General features: G+C 40.2%; 1 protein-coding gene across 1 annotated transcript in view; it reads left to right on the top strand.

The window, feature by feature from the left end:
- Positions 1 to 16981, top strand: part of nol11 (nucleolar protein 11) — a 40812-nt gene extending 23831 nt beyond the window's left edge. Inside the window, exons 12-18 of the mRNA XM_073026384.1 lie at positions 328 to 512; positions 6870 to 6995; positions 9793 to 10059; positions 11218 to 11296; positions 12810 to 12902; positions 15368 to 15475; positions 16757 to 16981. Of these exons, the coding sequence (XP_072882485.1) occupies positions 328 to 512; positions 6870 to 6995; positions 9793 to 10059; positions 11218 to 11296; positions 12810 to 12902; positions 15368 to 15475; positions 16757 to 16867 (969 nt within the window). The 3' untranslated portion in view covers positions 16868 to 16981. The remainder of the gene's footprint in view (positions 1 to 327; positions 513 to 6869; positions 6996 to 9792; positions 10060 to 11217; positions 11297 to 12809; positions 12903 to 15367; positions 15476 to 16756) is intronic.
- The last annotated feature ends 298 nt before the right edge of the window (positions 16982 to 17279 follow it).

Genomic DNA, 17279 nt, shown 5'->3' with positions numbered 1-17279 from the left:
TTGAGAATCATAGTATTCCGAGTCCAGTTGAGAATAAAGTGAAGTCTGGCAGCTTAAACACAGGATTAATACTGCAGAGTATTAAATGGGCGCAGCTTTTGGACATACTTCGTAACAATTAGTTTATTGTTCAGCTAAGGTAAATGCCTCCCCTTCCTGATTTCAAATTAATGTTCAGTTCATATTTTTGGTCTCAGAATAACTGCTTGGACTTTGAGAGGCCTGTCTCCTCGGTGCTCCAAAGTATTATCCTGACTGAGTTATGCAAGTTGCATTTTGATAATTGTTTGTTAGGGACCATGTCATTTATTGTATATTCTTTCACAGTGTGAATCAAATGAAAAAATTGATGAAAAATTAAATCCATTGTTGAGTAATCTGCTGGATCCCAATGCACAGCAAATGATTACACAGGTTGCTACGATTTTGGTAACCAGATGTATGGTACAGAACAAGTTCTACCCCAAGAATGCACTAGTGAAGCTATTACAGACACAAATGCTTTCTTACAGGTGAGAAAAATATCTTAACCCTCCAAAACAAAAATGCCACTTTTACCTAATTGAAGTTACATTTTGCCTCAGATATACTTTTGTTAATTGGTATAAAGTGATCACTCAAGTTGAGTATGGTGTTCTGCTAAGGGTTTCTCTCTTGGTTCTAAGGTGGCTGTTGAGGCCAATCCAGAATCCACATATTCTGGTGCAGCGTGGGCAAGAGTGGGGCTGTGATTAGTGGTTGGGCTTGAGTGAAATAAAACTTCAGGTTCTGCTTTTCCTTTCCACTTGGCCCTTGCTATTTCTGGCTGAGAAGGTTAATAATGGACCTGTACTAATATAATCTAAGAGTATCTATAGAAAGTGGAGCACTGTCTTGACTCAATATTTCCACATTCTAAGCATGAGATTTCAGTGATAAATTTTTGTTCTTAACACTGGTAGTACTGAGCATTTAAAAACACAGGGAAAATTATTAATGATGTTAAATAGCTTCCATGATACACAAATTGAGATAGAGCTACAAGGGGCACCGTGGTAGCATAGTAGTTAGCGTGACACAATTGCAGCTCCGAGCATCAGAGTTCAGTTCCAGTGCCTTTCTGTAAAAAGTCTGTGTCCTCCCTGTGGAATGTGTGGATATTCTCCAGGTGCTCCAGTTTCCTCCCACAGTCCAAACGCGGTAGGTTAAGTGGTCATTGTAAATTGTCCCATGATTAGATTAGGGTTAGTCAGGGATTTTTGGAGCGACATGGCTGGAACGGCATACTGTGTAAATTCACTAAGTAAATTGAGGTATGGCTATAAGAGGTGCCACGGAAGCGTAACAGTTAGTGCAGCGCTATTGCAGCTCAGGGTGTCGGAGAGTTCCGAGTTGTGAGCGTAAGTAGTGTGTATCTTCCTGAACTGACCATGTTTATTTCATCTGGGTGTCTGGTTTCCTCCCACAGTCCAAGGTTAGTAAGTTAATTGGTTACTGTAAATTGTCCTGAGATTAGACTAGTGTTAAATATTTGGGTTGCTGGACAGTGCAGCTCATGCACCAGAAGAGCCTGTTCTGCACTTTTTCTCTAAATAAAAATTTGTTTATCAGCTCTCACAGCCTTGTCAATCACTCCTGCATTGCTGGATATGTAATTAATTTTTTGAAATAATTATATAGTCAAAATGTCACCAGGGTAGAATATTTGTTGGGTTATGCAGGATCTTTGTGGAATGAAGTTGCCATTGAATTTGATCATGTTCAGATGGCAGGTGAACAAACCAAAACATCTGCTTCTCGCCTCACGGATAGCATCTGACTGATTGTTCTCAGCATTTGCATTTCTCTGTAGGGTACTGTTCACATTGACGTCAATCTGTGGCACCAGTAAAGTAATGTCACAGCTGTTGTTTGTGATCTCAAGCTGCAGATGTTTAGTTTGAAAGATTATCTTATGGTGGTGTTGTGAAAGCTGTTTAGTGACACTAAAACCTGTCGAAGGAAGCCCTCAAATAGTTGCTGCCTTAAAGGTTTTCTCAAATTTAAAAGGTATAACTGGTGTAAAATGTTCTTTCACAACATTACATGAGTATCACGAACTTGCATAAAGCTAATATGTGAAAGATAAGAAAAGTTCAAAGTGCCTGTGTTACCACACACCACCTTGAGATTCATTTTTTTGCAGGTATTTATAGGAATAAATGGTGAAGAAATAGAATCTATGAAAAACCATACATTAAAAAAGTCAAACAAACATCCAATGTGCAAAAGAAGACAAACTATGCAAATACGTCATGTGATATTAGAAAATCTGCTCTGTCCTGATTCTTGATTTTAGCAGTTATCAGATTGATGTACAACTCTAATGAGTAGGCCAGAAGTGGTTAAACCTCTGAAAGAGCTGTTAAATTAATCCCCCTTTCTCCAAGTTCTTTTACAGTATCAAATCAGTTTCCACCAACCTTTTAGGAACTTGCATAGTTTTCTGATTCTTACGTTTCTTGAAATCAAAAGGCTATGCCTTTTTGTCCTAGACTCTCTCACCATGGGAAACATCCTTTCCACGTCTACTCTGTGTAGGCCTTTCAACATTTGAAAGGTTTTAGTGAGATTCCCTACTCATCCTTTTGAATTCCAGCGAGTACAGACCCAGAGTCATCAAATGTTCCTCGTATGATAACCCTTTCAATCCTGGAATCATCCTTGTGAACCTCCTCTGGACCCTCTCCAATGCCAATATATCTTTTCTAAGATGAGAGGCCCAAAACTGTTCACAGTACTCGAGATGAGGCCTCACCAGTGCCTTATAAATCCTCAGCATCACATCCTTGCTCTTGTATTCTAGACCTCTTGAAATTAATGCTAACATGACGTTTGCCTTCCTCACCACTGACTCAAGTTAACCTTCAGGATGTTTTGCACGAATCCCAAATCCCTCTGCATCTCAGATTCCTGGATTTTCTCCCCATTTAGAAAATAGGGAGAAAATTTATTTCTACTACCAAGGTGCATGACCATACGTTTTCCAACATTGTATTTCATTTGATACTTTATTGCCCATTCTCCTCATCTGTCCAAGTCCTTGTGCATCTTACCTGTTTCCTCAACACGACCTGTCCCTCCACCAATCTTCGTATCTTCTGCAAACTTGGCAACAAAGCCATCTATTCCATCATCTAAATCACTTATATACAGCATAAAAATCATTTAAATACAGCATAAAAACATTACTAGTCACTGACAGCCAACCAGAAAAGGATCCTTTTACTCCCACTCGCTGCCTCCTACCAATCAGCCAATGCTCTAACCATGTTAGTAACTTTCCAGTAATACCATGGGTTTTTAAATTAGTAAGCAGCCTCATGTGTGGCACCTTGTCAAAGGCCTTCCAAAAGTCCAAATACACAACATCCACTGCATCTCCTTTATCTATCCTACCTGTAATATCCTGAAAGAATTCAAACAGGTTTGTCAGGCAAGATTTTCCATGCTGGCTTTGTACTATCTTGTCCTGTGTCACCAAGTACTCCATCACCTCATCCTTAACAATTGACTCCACAACACCTTCCCAACCATTGAGGTCAGGCTAACTAGTCTATTATTTCCTTTCTGCTGCCTTCCTGCTTTCTTAAAGAGTGAAGTAACATATGCTATTTTCCAGTCCTCTGGCACCATCCCAGAGTCAAATGATTTTTAAAAGATCAATTCTAATGCCACCACAATCTCTAACGCTACCTCTTTCAGAACCCTAGGGTGCAGTTCTTCTGGTCTGGGTGACTTATGCACCCTTAGGTCTTTCAGCTTTTTAAGCACTTTCTTTCTTGTAACAGTAACTGCACCCACTTCTCTTCCTTCACACACTTCAACATAAGACATACTGCTAGTGTCTTCCACAGTGAAGACTGATGCAAAATACTCATTTAGTTCATTAGCCATTGCCTTGTCCCCCTTTATTATTTCTCCTGCCTCATTTTCTAGCAGTCCTATATCCGCTCTCAGTTCTCTTTTATTGTTAACGTACTTGAAAAAAACTTTTACTGTCCACTTTGATATTATTTGCTAGCTTAATTTCATACTTCATCTTTTCCCTTCTAATGTAGGTTTTTAAAAACTTCCCAAACCTCTATCTTCCCACTAGTTTTTGCTTTCTCATATGCCCTTTCTTTTGCTTTTACTATAGTTTTGACTTCCCTTATCAGCCACGGTTGTACTATTTTACCATTTCTTAATTTTTGGAATACATATGTCCTGCACCTTCCTAATTTTTCCCAGAATTGCACACCATTGCTGCTCTGCTGTCATCCCTGCCAGCAGCTCCTTCCAATTGACTTTGACCAACTCCTCTCTCATACCACCGTTAAGTTCCCTTACTCCACTGAAAAACTGCTGTATCAGACTTTACTTACCCCTGTCAAATTTCAAGTTGAACTCAATCATATTGTGATCATTGATTCCTAAGGGTTATTTTACCTTAAGGTCCCTAATTGCCTCTGGTTCATTAAATAACACCCAATCCAATATAGCTGATCCCCTAGTAAGCTCAATGACAAACTGCTCTAAAAAGCCATCTCTTATGCATTCAACAAACTCACTCTCTTGAGATCCATTACCAACCTGATTTTTCCCAATCGACCAACATGTTAAAATCTCCCTTGACTACCATAACATTACCCTTTTGACTTGCCTTTTCTGTTTCTTGTTGTAACCTGTGGTCCACCTCCCAGCCACTGTTGAGAGACCTGTATAAAACTACCATCAACGTCCTTTTACTCTTGCAGTTTCTTAACTCAACCCCCAAGGATTCAACATCTTCTGATCCTATGTCACATCTTTCTACTGATTTGATGCCATTCTTTACCAGTAGAGCCACACCACCCCCTCTGCCTACCTTTCTATCCCTCCGATATAACGTGTAACCTTGGATATTCAGTTCCCAGCTACAGCCATGATTCAGTGATGGTCACAACATCATATCTGGGAATCTGTAACAATGCAACAAGATCATCCACCTTATTTCTTACATGATGTGCATTTAGATACAATACCTTGAGTATTGTATTTGCTGTCCTTTCTGACTCTACATCCCTAATGATTTGATACTCAGCCTGTTGGCTGCAATTAAGTCCCATCACCTGCCTGTCCTTCCTGACAGTCTGACTGCATGCTATCTTTACTTTTTTACCATCCGTCCTTTCCTGAGTCCCTTCACTGTGGTTCCCACCTCCCTACCATGTTAGTTTAAACACTTCCCAACAGGTCTAATAAACCTGCCCACCAGAATATTGGTCCCCCTCGGGTTCAGGTGCAACCTGTCACTTTTGAACAGGTCATACCTCCCCCAGAAGCGATCTCAATTATCCAAGAACTTGAACCCCTGCCCCCTGCACCAGCTTCTCAGCCATGCATTTATCTGCCAAATCATCCTGTTTCTACCCTCACTAATGCATGGCACAGGCAGCAATCCAGAAATTACTATCCGGGAGGTCCTGCTTCTCAGCTTTCTGCCTAGCTCTGTAAATTCTCTTTTCAGGACCTCATTACTTTTCCTTCCTATGTCCTTGGTACCAATATGTATCAAGACATCTGACTGCTTCCCCCCACCCCCCCCCAAAATGTCGTGGACTGGATCTGAGACATCCCTGACCCTGGCACCTGGGAGGCAACGTACCATCCGGGTGTCCCATTCATGCCCACAGAATCTCCTGTCTGTTCCCCTCACTATTGAATCCCTGTCACTATCACTCCCTTCTTCTCTCTTTCCTTTCTGCACCACAGACACTTGCTCAGTGCCTGTAACCTAGTCACTGTGGCATTCTCCCAGGTAGTCATCCCTCACAAAAATATCCAAAGCAGTATACTTGTTTTTGATGGGAATGGCCACAGGGGTGCTCTGCTCTAACTGCCTATTTCCATTTCTCCTGACGGTCACCCAGCTACTCGTCTCCTGCAACTTCGGGGTGACTGCTTCCCTGTAACTTTGATCAATCATATCCTCACTCTCCCGTACGAGCAGGTGGGCATCCATTTGCTGCTCCAGATCCCTAACATGGTCTTCAAGAAGCTGCTGCCAGATACACTTCATGCAGATATAGTTCCCCGGGAGACTCTGGGTCTCCCAGTTCTCCAACATCCGGCACGTAGAGCACACCACAGCCATTTAAATGGCACAGTGAGAGAGGGGGGAGGGAAACAAGAAGGAAACCTCGGTACTTTAATTTATTAGGGGTATGAGCAACTAATCTTTGAGTTTGTGGAGATTCAGCAAACTTCTATCGATGTGTGGTGTAGAGTGTACTGACTGGCTGCGTTACAGCCTGGTACGGAAAATCCTACAAAAAGTTGTAGATACAGCCCAGTCTATCACAAGTAAAACTGTTCCAATCATTGAGCACATCCACATGGAACTCTGTCGCAGGAAAGCTGCATCTGTCATCAGGGACACCCACCACCCAGGACATGCTCTCTTCTTGCGGCTACAGGAGCCATCAGCCATCAGGCTCTTGAACCAAACGGGATAATTTCACTCAATGTCACTTGCCACATCATTGAAATATTTCCACAACCAACGGATTCACTTCCAAGGATTCTTCATCTCATGTTCTCTATTTATGTAGTATTATTATTATTATTATTATTTCTTTTTGTATTTGCACAGTTTGTTGTCTTCTGCACACTGGTTGAATGCCCTGTTGGGCACTATTTCACTGATTCTGTTATGGTTATTATTCTTTAGATTTATTGAGTATACCTACAAGAAAATGAATCTCAGTGTTCTGTATGGTGACGAAATTGTACTTTGATAAAATTCACTTTAAACTTTGAAAACTTGCTTTGAGAGTGAAGATGTCTTGTGAGAAGTTATGGATTTGAAACTGATGATTCTTTTTCAGCTTGTGTCCGGATTTGATAACAGTCGCCATGAATAAAGCAGACTATTACCTCCTGCAGCTATGCCTAAAGCATTTCCCTGATATCCCAGAGGCTGTGGTATGTGCCTGTTTGAAGTTTTTCCTCAAGTAAGTATTAAGTTAAGCAGTCTTGTAGAATGTAAGTTTTTAAACTAGAAGATTGGTGGAGTCATAGATATCAAAGAAGGTTACAGAGACATGGGTCAACTGGGAAAAAATGGGCAAAGAAGTGGCAGATGGAACCTAATACAGGCAAAGGTGAGGTGACACACAAAATGGTTGGGCACCTCAGCAGGTCAGACAGCAGCTATGGACAGAAATGGCATTTGACATTTCAGACTGAGATTCTTCATCCGGACTGAGGAAGAAGCCAGAACGAGAACGTGAGGGGAGGGGGAAGAGTGCAAACTGGCAGGTAATAACCAGGTGAGGGGAGAACATGGGTGGGGAGGAGCGATGAAATGAGAAGCTGGAATGTGATGGGGGCAAAATACAAAGGGCTGAAGAAGGAGGAGTATGATAGGAGAGGACAGCGAATTTAGAATCTTTGAATGGTCCATTTATTATCAAAGTATGTATGCAGTATACAACCCTGAGATTCATCTTCTCACAGACAGCCACAAAACAAAAACCAAGGAACCCATTCAAAGAAAAAACATCAAACCCCCCCCCCACCCCCATGCACAAAAAACAAATCGTACAAATGGGGAAATAACAGAGAAAATAAAACACTTAACCCCCAAAGTCTTCAAAAGAGTACAGGTATATCCAATTTAGCTCAGTTCAATCTGTGCTGTGTTGTTCATTAACTCAGGCTGCAGATCCACTCTGTCCCGGTCACGGAGAAAAGGAAGGAGGTAATGTATTTGGGGACATCGGGTCATATCAGGACATATAGAATAAATGTCAAGGACCTTAGTGTTGTTGTATAGAGGTACCTTGGGGTGGAAATCCATGGTTCCCTGAAAATGGAGCCACAGGTACGTAGCTCTATAGGCAGAGGAATTGAGCACGAGTTGTGATGCCGTGTAGGTTTCGGCTGCATTTTGGCTGTTGTGTATAATTGTGGTTGCCACTCTACAGGAAGGCTGTGGTATCGTTAGAAAGAATGCAGAAGGGGCTCACCAGGATGTTGCCTGGAATAGAGGGATTTAGTTACAAGGAGAGATCAGATGGATTGGATTATTTTTTCTGAACATAGCAGACTGAGGGGTGAATTTAGAGATTTAAGATTATGAAGAACATCAGGTAAGTCTTTTTCCCAGATAAGGGAAGTCTAAGACTAAAGGCCTGAAGGTAATGAGCATAATTTGCATGGGAAATAGTGTACACAGTAAAAATCCAATAATCTAGCCGTCTTGCAACTTTGGTGTTAGATGAGCAGAGTTTGCAGATTATTGACTGTTATGAATACTGAAACATACAATTATTTCACATTTTACCCGTTGTATATGTCTATTAAACTCTGCCACCACCGATGTCTCATCACATGAAGCCTCAGTAGTGTTATACTGTTTACTTTTTAACTTGTGTCGTAAATGCACTTTATTATTTGTTACTTTATTTGTGTTGATGTTACTTTGTGAGTTGTATGTACTGTGTTGTGCACCTTGGTTTTGGAGAAATGTTGTTTTGTAAGCTTGAATTACAATGAACTGAACTTTAGTATAATAAACATCGCTGTGAATTCAGGGAGTTTAAAGAGAAGGGTAAATACACAAATACTCAGGACCCGAATTCTTGTCGATGTTTCTAACGTCTTGTGATGATTGGGGAGGGTAGATTTAAAGAAGATTTAAGGTAGTGATTATATGGAATGAGCTGCCAGGAGAGGAGATAGGCAGATATAATTGGAACATTCAAAAGGCATTAGGGAACATTCAAAAGACGTGAGGAGCAGGGGTATATGGTCTTAATGAGGGCATATAGACTTATCTTGGACTCAAAGATTGGCATGCTTTGAATATTATTTCATCACTTTTAACTTCAACTCGCATTTAGGTAGTTTACAAAAGAGCAAAGTTTGCTCCAAGTGAAAACTTGAGAAAGTACAGGTAGAAAATAAGGCGCAAGGCCATAATGAGGTAAATGGTGAGATCAAGAGTCTACCTTATCATAGTAGGGGACCATTCAATACTCTTAAAACAGTGGGGTAGAATGGGTCTGAAAGCATGTACCATCAGGCTCATTGACATCCATAATCCTGCTGCTTATAGAGCACGAACAATCCCCAGTGTAATAAGATGCAATCTCCCTCATTATCCCCTTACACCTGATTGTCTATCTACACTGCACTAACTCTGTACTGGAACACTTCCTGCATTCTGTTATTGCTTTTACTTTGTACTGCCTCAGTGTTTTGGTTTGGTAAAATCTGTATACAAGACAAGTTTTTGACTGCACCCCAGAACAGGTGAAAATAATAAACCAATTTACTTGTAACTTGATAGATAAAGTAAAAGCAGATTTAATAACTTTTGGAACATTGGATCCCTGCATAACTGCTCTTCGCCCATTTATTTGGCATCCCCATGTAGTTATACGGTCAAATCAGTAATACAGCTGAACTGGTTAGCTGATCGTGATTATGCAGCTGATACCAAATATAAAACTTGCTGTGCCATCAACTTGTAAAACATGAGTCTGTGTTCTGTCTGTTTGATTGCTGTTATAAATTGTTCTTATTGTGTTTTTGTTTGTGTTTCTAACACAATGAGTCAGGCACAGTTCATATTAGTGGCCAATATTCTTCAGCCGTGCTCAGATCAGGGTGTGTCCAGGATATGTGTATTAGCAACTTCCAAAAAAGTATTTGTATTTGTTATTTCAGCTGTTCTATATTTTCTCATTAAAAGAACTTGTATTTAAAGATCACTGAAGCTTTACACCTGTAATTCTTCCCCAGTGCCAGTGAAACAGATCTGGAGGAAGTCATCGTGGACTCTCACAGTGCAGCTTCATACATGGAAGTAGATCAGAGTTCCTCAAAGCCTGAGGAGAATATGGAAATAGTAGAGAATGGCTTCAATTCAATTTTAACCGAAGATGACAGCAGTAATGTTCCAACACGTGAGGGCAACAGCAATGTTCCAGCAGAGGAATATGTCAAAGATTCTTGGAAGTCTGCAACAGATTCAGTGTGTCCTGTTGGTCTTAAAAAGGCAGCTTTGTTGTATCCTTCCCAGTGTGTCCAATTGAGATAATGGGAAATTGAGTTTACTTAGCTTACAGTTCACAGTAAATTTATTGTCAAAGAACGCATATATCACCATATATTTCCCAGAGATTTTCTTGCAGGCATTCATTGAAGAACAAAGAAATACAGTAGAATCAGTGGAAAAACTACACACACAGACTGTCAAATGATTTTATGTGCAGATTTTATGCTGTGTTGTAACTTCTCAGATGTTATTGTGTAAAACCTTAGTTTGCAGAGAAGACTCAATGATCTGATTCTGCTCCTGTATCTTGTTTTATAATTCTGAAAATTGAAGCAGTGAGTAACAACTTGGGTGGAAAAATTTGGCTGATAATTGATCTTTTATTTGGGGCTTCCTCAATTCTCCTCTAATTAACCCTAGCAAAAGGAGAAAATAATTCCAAATTCTCGATTATTAGATGCTGGGGGAGACGTTGCGACTTTGAATTATTTGGTTGCTTCCAAACAAAGGTACGGTCTCATTCTGTCTTAACCAAGGCATAGTGTAGGAAGTCACAAGGTATAAGTTTCCCTGTTAAACTGCACCTTGTTGCTCTATTTCCATGTGTGTTCCCGGACTGAAATAAGGCATAGGAACACAATGAAGCAATTTGGTCCATTGAGTCTGCTCCATCATTCCATCATGGCTAGTTTATTTTCTCATTCAACCCCATTCTCCTGCCTTCTCCCTGTAACCTTTGACACCCCTACTAATTAAGAACCTATCAAACTCCACATAAAATACACCCGAGGAACTGACCTCCATAGCCACCTGTAGCAATAAATTCCACAGATCACCACCCTCTGACTAAAGAAATTCCTCCTTATCTCTGTTCTTAAGGGACCTTGTATTCCAAGGCTATGCCCTCTGGTCCAAAGCTCTTCCACTATGGGAAACATCTTCTCCACTTGTACTGTATCCAGACCTTTCAATTTTCGGTACTTTTCAATGAGATCCTCCTCTCTTTCCCACCCCACCATTATAAATTTGAAGTTAGATATGAGCCGCCTTTTGGTTTGACCTGAAGAGACTTGGAAATCATTCATTTGTGTGTGCTTGCCTGTGTAATGAGTCATTTTAAAATGTTATCTGGATATTTGTACAAAGTTTTCTTTAACTGCAGCTCATAGGAATGAAATTCTACTGTCTTCATACAGTGAAGCTTTCCTTTTGCCTCCCCTCAAAGATCTCACTGTTGCTGAAGTGATAGTAAGTACAGTCTTTAAATGCTGTGTGTAGAAGTTAACTCATAAGTAGCTGTAATTTTGCCAGCCTTGCCAGGTCAAGGGAAACCTAATAGCCTCACTTCTGTGTGTCAGTGCCAAAGTTGTAGGCTGACCCTGAGAACTCAGTCACTGAAAATTTAAATTTATTACTCTGACCGCAGAGTGCAGGAAGAATGTCTGGCATTCAGCATCCACTGTTAAGGTTTGTTTCCAAGCAATAAATAACTGAGAAGGAAACATATGCATGCTCTTGGAGATTTGTGGACATATTTTTGAATCCTTTCTTTGAAAAGGGGGCGGCACAGTAACACAATTAGTTAGAGTCAGTGACCCAGGTTTGATTCCGCTGCTGTCTACAACGAGTTTGTACATTCCCCCTTTATATATTTTTTTTTCGGTTATACCAATATCTTGTTCAGTCCTTTCTCTTTCCCCGCTTCTCCCACCGTCCGTTGTTTCTAGAATTGTGTGGCACAGAAATGGCCTCGATGCCCATAATTTGGGGGGTGGGTTGCAGGGAGTAATTACCAGTGGAGTAATTTCTTTACTGATTTAAGGCTTTTGGACTTGCAGCTTTTTCATAAAACATTTCTTTTTCCTTTCAGTCCATCCCATGCGGACTAACATCTTGTCTAGTTTTGAGAGTTCTGGGTTGGCTGATGAAGCCCTTGCAGTTTCTGCAGACTGACAAGTGGGCTACATGTTCCTTTCACTCTGTGTGCTCCCCTTGTTGAGCCTCGAGCTGCTCAGGCTTCTCCATTCTTTCAAGATTTTGAGAGCATATTTATTGCTTTATTTTTCTGTCCTAGAAATACTTTGTGATGGTGTCAGGGTTGAGTGCTTGTGGTTATTTCAGGAGAATTTAAAATGTCTGCTCTAAATTGTCTAGACCTCAAACACAGAGAACGTTGGAGATCACTGCTACTTGGTGGACCTTGAGCTCGGTGCCAAATTTGACATCCTCAGTCTTGTGATAGTTGTCATCCGTTATCTGTAGGTTATAGTGGGATATTACAGATGGTGATATTTTTTGTTATCAAGGTTAGCCTTTGCTGAATGCTATTTCCCTTGAAACCTTGAAATTGAAAGCAATTATATTTTGTAACACGCAGAAGATGCTGGAAGAACGTAGCAGAGCAGGTCAGGCAGCATCTGTGAAGATAAATAAACAGTGCTGCCAGAGGTGGTTGTAGATTCAGATACTTTAGAGACACTTAAGAGTTGGGCACATGGATGAAAGAAAAATAGAGGGATGTGCAGGAGTGATGAGTTAGATTGTTCTTAGAGTAGGTTAAAGGGGAGGCACAATACACTGTGCTGTAATGTTCTACGTTTCCAATGTTATAGCTATGAGCACTGAAGACTTGAAACTCTTGTGGGCAAAGCTGTTAAATTCTAATAACCGCTTCATGCTATGATCTGGTTTTCCCTACTTATAAGTAGAGAATCCGTCACAGTGAATGTTCTCATACTGGTGTTCTCATCCCTCTCCCTAGTTGTTTCTTGAGTACCTGCAGTACCTGTACATGAAGCAATGCCAAACGTTTGACACCATACTTCCAGGAGAGAGGATTCCCACAACTGCTCAGGTACACAAAAAAACCTTTCAGTCTATTCCATATTCTGCATTTAAATCAGCAAGTGTTAATTCTGCTTTGTGTGACTTAAACTATTGCATTTTTTTTAGCCAATAACCACCTAAATACCTTGAATTCTTTACATTGGATGTTAATTGCAGTGCCAGCACCTACTGTCTGTCCCTAATTGTTTACAATGAGGATCGGCAATCAGATTTATTTGCCAGGTCCATTTACATGTGTTAGAAATTTGCTATGTTGTGTTGGCAACACGTAACAAAAAAACATTCAACAATTATAGAAAAATAAAGTTAGATGTTAAAGTACAGAAATGGAATTAAATGTGCATAAATATTAGCATGTATTAAGGTTTAAAGTGTTTGCAGTGCAGTGACAGGTTATAGAGGGGGTGGAGTGGCTAACTAGAAAGGTTGATCAGACTAACTGCCTAGGGGGAAGGAACTTTTAAGATGGCATGAAGTTTTTGTTTTAGTAACCCTATAGTGCTTTCCAGAGGGAGCTTTTGGAAAAGGCAGTTTACAGGGTGGGTAGTGTCCACAATGATTTTATTGTTGTCTGCTTCTTTGTCCTGCAGTGATGGTAGACTGCAGCCAAAGTTTGCAGTAATGTTTGTATACTGTGAGAGGATGCTGCACCAACCCGTACAGTACTGGCTGCCGTGAGGATGCTTTCTGTAATGGCAGCAGGCAACTGCCACAAGAAATGCATCCTTGCCGAGCCTTTTTTTGTCTGTGAAGGAAATGTGGTTCTCCCACAAGGTCCTGCAGAGTGATGATGCCCAGAAAGCTGAATGTTGAAACAGTGGTACCATAGAGTTGTCGATGAGTGAGTGGAGAGGAGACCCATTTCTCCTGAAGTCGATATGTATCTCCACAGTTTTGAGGGCATTCAGTTTCAAGTTGTCAAAAGGAGTCCCTGCCCAGACCAGGTGTTTGAAGTAACCACATTGTTGTGGGTTTGATGTCAGTCACAGGCAGGATGTGTATAGTATTGACACATGTCATGTACCAGATGGGTATTTGTGACATTCCTGAAGTTTATTGGTTATCATTACTGAATAAAGTGTAAAATAATTTTCTCTCTGCCATTGAAAACTTGAAAAACTAAAACCTGTAAACATCTGTCTGCTGGTTGTTCTCGTCAGAAGGAAGGGTATCTGTAATCTCAACTTAATTGTGCATTTTAACATCAACAATAAAATGCTTTATGCCACAGTGAGTTTAAGAAGTTTGAATAAGTATATAGATGGGAGGGGAATGGAGTGGTGTAACTAGAATGGTTTATCAGATTAACTGCGTCGGGGAAGAAACTTATAAGATTGTGCCCAACACTGTGCCTGTTCTCCATCTCCCTCTGATGCTTACCCCCCCTTCTTTCTCCCGAGGCCTCCCGTCCCATGATCCTTTCCCTTCTCCAGCTCTGTATCACTTTCACGAATCACCTTTCCAGCTCTTAGCTTCATCCCACCCCCTCCAGTCTTCTCCTATCATTTTGCATTTCCCCCTCCCCCCACTACTTTCAAATCTCTTAGTATCTCTCCTTTCAGTTAGTCCTGATGAAGGGTCTTAGCCCAAAGGGTCTTAGCTTCTCCTTATAGATGCTGCCTGGCCTGCTGTGTTCCACCAGCATTTTGTGTGTTATAAGATTGTGTGATTGTTTTAATAGCCCAATAGTGCTTTCCAGAAGGGATCTTTTGGGAAGGGCAGTTTGCAGGGTGGGCAATGTCCTCAATTATTTTTGCAGTCTGCAGATGCTCTTTGCTGTTTGCTGTCTGCAGATGCTTTTTGCTGTTTGCTGTCTGCAGATGCTTTTTGCTGTTTGCTGTCCAGGTGCAGGTCAGTGGGACTAGGCAGAATTACAGTTTGGCATGGACAAGATGGGCCAAAGGGCCTGTTTTATGCTGTAGCTCTCTGATTACATGATTGGAATGTAAACCAGTACATGGAGTGTTTGAGGTGAAATAGCCTTGGTGTATTTAAGGGAAAGATGAATAAAGAGGAAGACATTCTGACTGTTATATCTGTAGGGTTTGTTCCTATTTTCCAGTTCAAATCTTAATGCTGTAGATTAAATCATTCATAATGCATGTCTATATAATTTGTATGTAGTAATAAATAACTACATAAATGTGTTAGGACTGTGGATATATGCTTCATTCTGTCTCAGACTCTCATTTTAAATGTCTCTTGCATCTTTTTTTGCCAAAAAAGTGGCCAGGCTGTTTAGTTGTTGCCCAAGCTGTGAAATAACATTTAATACAGTTCTAAGCATCCTCATCAAAAGACAAATCAAACCTGCAGGTGCTAGAAATGTAAAATAAAAAACAATTATGTTGGCTGCCTGAGAAGCTGACTGTTTGGAATATAATTTTGTCTGAGAAAGCTTGGTAAAATGATAGTTTGGAATTATAAGCATTTTGTAGTGGTGAACAGTTCACTTATGGACAATCCTTTCAGGTCTTGGACTGGTTAAATCTGCTATTGGATGCTCACTTTACATTACTGGTGATGACATCAGAGGCACACAAGCTGCTTAAAAACTTTAACAGCTTCATCACTTACCAGGTAAGGTTAAGTGTGTATTGACATTACGTTATCTCTTCGGGTCATTATTTTATTTTGAGATTAGCCTGAGTGCTTCACTGTAGAGTTATGAATAATCCTTCGTTTTTGTCCCTAGGAATTCATTAGGTGCCGTAGCCATTGGGTTGGAATATTAAATTTGAATCCTGGGAGCCAAGGCCTGGTGTCCCAGTATCAGTTTTTTTACTTGATTTACCACCCTTATTTTTCCAGTTCTTTGAAACACATCTCGTGCTTTACTGTTCACACCATTGTCAAACAACTTTGCAATTCATCTTTGAAAGAATATTGAACTCAACAGCAGCTAGGGATGGGTCTCCCATGTTGTTAATGTTTTTAACCTTTCTTAAATCTTAATCTGTGGTTTGTTGACCAGGTGGGAACAAACTATTAATCGTTACTTTTATAACTCCACCGGTTGCCTCACCTTCCACCTTCTGCAAAATCTCATCACTGGTTTTATCAGATTTGTACACTGGGTACTGTTCTTTAATAGTTTTCTATCATTGGGTGGCCAAAGCTTTACACAACACTCAGCAGACCTTGTACAGATTTTTTAAAATCCATCTCTGCAGATAAACCAGATATTAATTGTGATGTCTTTGCAGGCTTGTGTATTTGTACTATTACTGTAACTCTGTAGTGAACTTTTATCCTTGTATATCTCAGTGCATTTATATTCCCTCCTCTGGATATATCCAGATTATTTTTAGATCAGAATCCCCAACACCACTTACTATGTCTTTCATGCTGAAAAAATTATTTTGCTCCGCTGCACTCCACTCTGTCCTCTCCATCCTCTTTGCCATTGCACTCCCTTCATTTCACAGACCTTTATCTCTCCCTTGAGTATCTTGGTTGAACTGAATAAAAATACTGTTCTGAAACTCCTATAGACTGAATCCTGATCCCTTTCAGTCCACATCTTCAGGAATTCCGTGGGAATTTCTTAACCAACCTAATTTGTATTTGTGGAAAATCGTTAACATAAGGAAGCTGGGGAAAATATTAGGTTAGACAGATGGCTTTGGATGCAGAATCGTCTCTCAATATTCGCAATGTGAACTGTTTCAGTGCTGGTTTTGTCTTAGAAATTGAGGGAAGTCCCATATTATTGCAATGGGCAGAAATATTTAGAACTGTCAGCACATTTTGTTCAAAAGCACAACCAGGGATGCCCCAATGTAAGAATGCTTATACATGCTGCACACCAGACTCACTGGTTACTAATAATTTCTGACATTTAACTTCCCTCTACAACAGGTGAGGTTTTACTCTGAGCTGAACAAGATCGAGGAAAGCCTACAGCAACTACAGAAAGTGAAACCGCAAAATGATGGACTATATTCTATTGAAGTGATCAAAATTTGTTAATTAATCTTATTCAAATAACTGTAATGTACTTGTTTTGGGTTGTATTTATGATGTGTGGAAATAGTAATTTTCTTATGTTCTACTACTTTTGGAATTAAAATTATACTTTGTGTATTCCTGTTCATGTCATTCATTGAATTGTTGCCAGATATTATCATCACCAATGTCCAGGTCTCAGTCTGTAATTGGCAAATAGGACCATGGATATGCAGTACCTCGTTGCATACTACATATCTGCTTTGAGATATTTCTGTAGTTAGGTAGTGTAGTGACTGATTTTCTGCCCAACAAGATCCCATAAATATAAATTAGTCAAGTGCTGTTTTGATCTGTTTATAAGGAGGAATGTTATCTAGGATATTTGGAATGACAATGCTTGTTCTACAGAAGTGGAATTTGAGAGCCTTTCTTG

The sequence above is a fragment of the Hemitrygon akajei genome, chromosome 22 (genome assembly GCF_048418815.1).
Source record: "Hemitrygon akajei chromosome 22, sHemAka1.3, whole genome shotgun sequence".
Classification (NCBI taxonomy): Eukaryota; Metazoa; Chordata; class Chondrichthyes; order Myliobatiformes; family Dasyatidae; genus Hemitrygon; species Hemitrygon akajei.
This window is presented reverse-complemented; position numbering and strand designations above follow the sequence as displayed.